General features: G+C 34.1%; 1 protein-coding gene across 1 annotated transcript; it reads right to left on the bottom strand.

Annotated features, from left to right (window-relative positions):
- Nucleotides 1-2,486: 2,486 nt before the first annotated feature.
- On the bottom strand, nucleotides 2,487-2,798 carry LOC114755330 (lamin-like protein). The gene has a single exon (XM_028944201.1). It carries the CDS (start codon nucleotides 2,796-2,798, stop codon nucleotides 2,487-2,489), a length of 312 nt encoding a protein of 103 aa, XP_028800034.1.

Genomic DNA, 2,798 nt, shown 5'->3' with positions numbered 1-2,798 from the left:
GAAGCTGCCCGAAATGTTGGATTTGAAGGTCGACTAGTGCATGGGATGCTCGTTGCTTCTCTCTTTCCTCATATCATCTCGTCACATTTTGTAAGTCCTTCACTAGCCATCTATCTGATTTTGTTAATGCCTATTGGATGTGTGAGTTATCAATTATCTCAGTAAAATGAATGAAAATTTCATTAACAGATTAATCAGTATTTACTGAAATTTAGATTAAATGAAATCTCCTTTTGAGGGCCTGTAACTTCCATGATGTTGACCATGATACACTGCTTCAAAGTATACGTTAGATCTAACTTCCTCAATCCAAAAATGACCAGGGAATGCTCAAAACAGAACAAAGTATTAAAGCTGCATTCCTCATTTAAACTCTGCACAAGAACTTTGGTGCTCACCATTCAACAACACTAAGTTTAGGTCTTATTTTACTCCTAATGACACGATCCCTCACTCTGATTCTCTTTTGCAAACTTTCCTGATGAAGCTTTTCTTCCTGTTCTTTTTGTTCCTCCACATTTTCTACTGCTACGGATAGTTGTAGCCTGGAGCTGTATATGCATCTCAAAGCTTGAATTTTAAGTTCCCGGTCTATATGGAGATCAGATTATCAGTGAAGTACAAGCAACTACTCTAAGAGTAAATAAAATCGATATCTGTAAGTTACACTTGGCATTCTCCTGTTGGCATTTGTTGATTGACTCCCTTTTGGCTTCTGACTGAGCTTTGTCTTCTAATTAGTGGCAAAATTTAAGACGAGTAGCTTCAAGAATGGGAATTTCTTGTTCTTGAAGGTGAGGCTGTGGCTATTCTACAAACCTTGACTATGGAAGATGGTCATTGCAAGGAGCAGTGAATATTCATTAGTCTAACTTGTTTCCCAGAGATGCCTTGGTTTGAGCAGAAAGATTCTGGTTTGAGACTTTTTTTTTGAGTTCTACTGATGAACTTACCAACATTAGAGGTTGTACTTTTGATTGCCTTGATAAACTCTTAAAAACACAAAATTGAAAGGTCAACTATCTCCGTCATTTCGTTGTTAGTGTATGTGTACTGCTAATGTTTAATAGGCTTATTAGCAGGGAGCTCCGAAGAGGCATTTATCTGAGAAATTTTCTGGCTTATTCAATTCTCTTATTCATAAACTTGTGGAAATTTTATCTTAATATCTAACTTCAAGTTTTGACAATAACAATTACTAACGTGGGCACACTCTAACTAGGTTGCTACTTTAACATCAGCAGCATCATGACATTCATGCACGTAACTGATTACTGCATTGTGTCTAATATAATCCTTATATACGATGTTGGGATTATTCTTATAAAAAATATATTGGCATTATTTAAAGATCTAATTGCTGATAAAGTACATAGCACCGTGTGATCCCTGTAACTGATCTCAGCTAGCTAGCGGGATTTGATAACTTTGGGATATGGTTTTTTAAAACAAAAAAAAAAACAGTTTTTTAGGCTCATGCAAGTTTTCCTTCTCAGGTGATATCTTTGAAGTTACAGTTGAAACAAAATGTTGATTTGCTCAGCCAGCTCTAAACATTCTATTCTTGAAACCTGAAGTATTTTCCCTTCAGTCTCTGGTCCGGAAAAAAAAAAATGGAATTGGTACTTCTATCAAAAGGTTTAAAAAAAAAAAAACAAAGTTATGTTTGCTATTCATGACAGTTGGTTCAGATGATTCATCAATGATCATAAGGTCTCTTTGAAGATATTATGAATAATAACTTTAAGAAAAGCTATCGACGGAAGTACCTTACGTTTTAATTATGTTTGACATGAGTTATAAGTTGGGATTTTGCATGACGCGCAAAAATTAGGCGTGGTATTCACAGATGAAAAGCGGAAGGTAAAAGGGTGTTTTTATTCATTTACTTCTTACAAGATTTTATTTTGATTTTTTTATTTTATAAAGTGTCTTTCCAATCCTCTAATCCAAACATTATTTGTCTTGTTAACAAAAATATGCTGATAAAATTTTCAATATTGACATGCTAATATATTAAGTTTAAAATTTTAAAAATAATAGTGATTGGTTAAAAAAAAAAAAGTCGTCATTTGTAATTAACAGGATTAAAATACTAAAAAATATTTCTAAAAATTAAGAAACTAATATGAAATCTTGTATAAAGTCAAAGAAAAAAAACTTTTGTCAAAATGGAAAATTACTTGATAGTAATCTCATTATAGCTTTGATAATATGGGAACTACCTAATAAGATAATAAAAAATAAGTCTTGAAAAGAAATCTCACTCCATAGGAACAAACCTAAGGGTAGTTTTAGTTAGCATACATGAGAATAACCATGTGAATTACATCAAAAGTAGTAGAAGAAAGACATTAATGAGCAACAAACTAAAAACATAACATGAAAATCTATCCCAAACTAAGAGTAAGACTCTTTCAACATGAATGGTCAAGACAAATAAACAATACAGAATGGGTTGGTTCTGGTTTGTGGGTCTGCCATTTCTAGTGAATGAAGAAGCTCAAAACCAAGGCTGAGACAAGCAGCACCTGAATTCTGCCATTAGTAAAACCTAAACCAGAAGCAGAAGCAGCACTCTTCTGTGGAAGTGGTGAAGGAGAAGGTTGTGAAGCATTCACAACTTGTATAGCAACCTTCATTCCCTGCCAACAGAACCCTCTTCCACTCAAGAAGTAATAGAATCTGGGCTCTGTGAGTTGGAAGACATCCCTCCCACCTCTTGTTATGTTGTTGATGAAATCTGTCTCTATGCAGTTCTCATAGCTTGTCTTGTTCACCTCCAGCACATTGTACAT

The sequence above is a fragment of the Neltuma alba genome, unplaced genomic scaffold, assembly GCF_004799145.2.
Source record: "Neltuma alba isolate B1F8T4 unplaced genomic scaffold, ASM479914v2 tig00010249_pilon, whole genome shotgun sequence".
Taxonomy (NCBI): Eukaryota; Viridiplantae; Streptophyta; class Magnoliopsida; order Fabales; family Fabaceae; genus Neltuma; species Neltuma alba.
The sequence above is the reverse complement of the archived record's forward strand: the minus strand, read 5'-3'. Positions and strand labels throughout refer to the sequence as shown.

Excerpts from the sequence above, each read along its gene's own strand:
- LOC114755330 (XM_028944201.1), bottom strand. The coding sequence starts at position 2,798 with ATGTACAATGTGCTGGAGGTGAACAAGACAAGCTATGAGAACTGCATA.